This window comes from Sardina pilchardus, chromosome 8 (assembly GCF_963854185.1).
Source record: "Sardina pilchardus chromosome 8, fSarPil1.1, whole genome shotgun sequence".
NCBI classification, from domain to species: Eukaryota; Metazoa; Chordata; class Actinopteri; order Clupeiformes; family Clupeidae; genus Sardina; species Sardina pilchardus.
Window position 1 is genome coordinate 25,404,674 of NC_085001.1, and position 1,247 is coordinate 25,405,920.

General features: G+C 47.2%; 1 protein-coding gene across 1 annotated transcript in view; it reads right to left on the reverse strand.

The window, feature by feature from the left end:
* aebp1b (AE binding protein 1b) overlaps positions 1–618 on the reverse strand; it is an 18,809-nt gene extending 18,191 nt beyond the window's left edge. Inside the window, exon 1 of the mRNA XM_062543370.1 lies at positions 227–618. Coding sequence (XP_062399354.1) covers positions 227–491 — 265 coding nt within the window. The 5' untranslated portion in view covers positions 492–618. The remainder of the gene's footprint in view (positions 1–226) is intronic.
* Positions 619–1,247: the final 629 nt, after the last annotated feature.

Here is a 1,247-nt window from a genome sequence, read left to right on the forward strand (position 1 = left end):
AAAAGAAAAGTATTTAGATTGATTCACATGCATATTCTTTAGAGTTCATGATGCCAATAAAAGTTGCTAATAATGGGAGACAAGGGAGTATCAAGTATCACACAGTTGATTTCATCAGTAGCACACAAACCCCATGTATGGCTGCAGCCCACTGAGGTTCTCCCATACGAGATTCCCTTCACAGTTCCATACCAGCTATTAGAAAACAAAAGAACATCCGCTTTACCTGGTAGCACACCCTCTGCAGACCTCTTGGCCACTGGCTTGACCAGCCCAAGCACTCTCTGTATTCGTCTGCTCTCCTCCTGTGTTAGCGTTGACTCCCTGTGCTCCTCATCTTGGGGTGGGTCTCCCTGGCTCCTCGCGAGCTCTTTGTCCCCTGTGTTTGTCTGTATGGAGTTTTTTCTAGGATCCGTAGTGAGGCTCTGTGTGCAGCCCAGGCAGAAGAACAGCAGGGCCAGGCACAGAAAGGTGCCTCTCACAGGAGTCATGCCTGGAGCTTAGTCTGTCAGTCAGTCAGGCAGGCAGGCAGAGAGAGAGAGAGAGAGAGAGAGAGAGAGAAGAGAGATAGAGACAAACTCCTGAGCTCAACTAGCAGGGAACTCAGTGAGCAAAAAGAGGTGTGTGAGAGAGGGGGAGAGACGGCTGGGAGCCTGAGTGGGAGGGGAGGAGAGAGGGAGGGAGGGAGGGAGGGAGGGAGGAAGGGAAGAAAGGAGGGAGGGTGTAGAGGAGGAGAGATGGGAATGAAGACGGCAGTGTGGCAGGAGTGGTGTGGAGGGAAAGCCCGGAGTCCTGTTGAAATTTGTGGATGGTGTAGTTACAGAGTAATACGAAGAAGAGGCTCAGCTGAAACAACAAAGGAAATTGAGGAATATCTGAGGAGTCCAAACAGGTGCAGCCTAGAGTCCCCACACAGCCCCCTCCCCCACCTCCACCTCCACCTCCATCTTCTTTTGCCAGCAAAGATCAAGGAGAGAAAAAGAAAGAAAACAAGAAAAGGAAAGAAATAGACAGGAAATGAATGTAAATACATAAATAAATGTAGCCCGTAATGGTCAACTAAAGGAACACACACCGGCACACCACATCCTTTTGAATTGCAATGTCACTATGCCAGAACAGTGTATTTATGTTCAAGACATTATGTCAATGAAATCTAATTGAATTAAATTATACATTGCTAAAGTCGAGTTTAATCAAGTAACCACTATCTTACTCTACTAGAAATGTGCAAGAAACAGCATAAT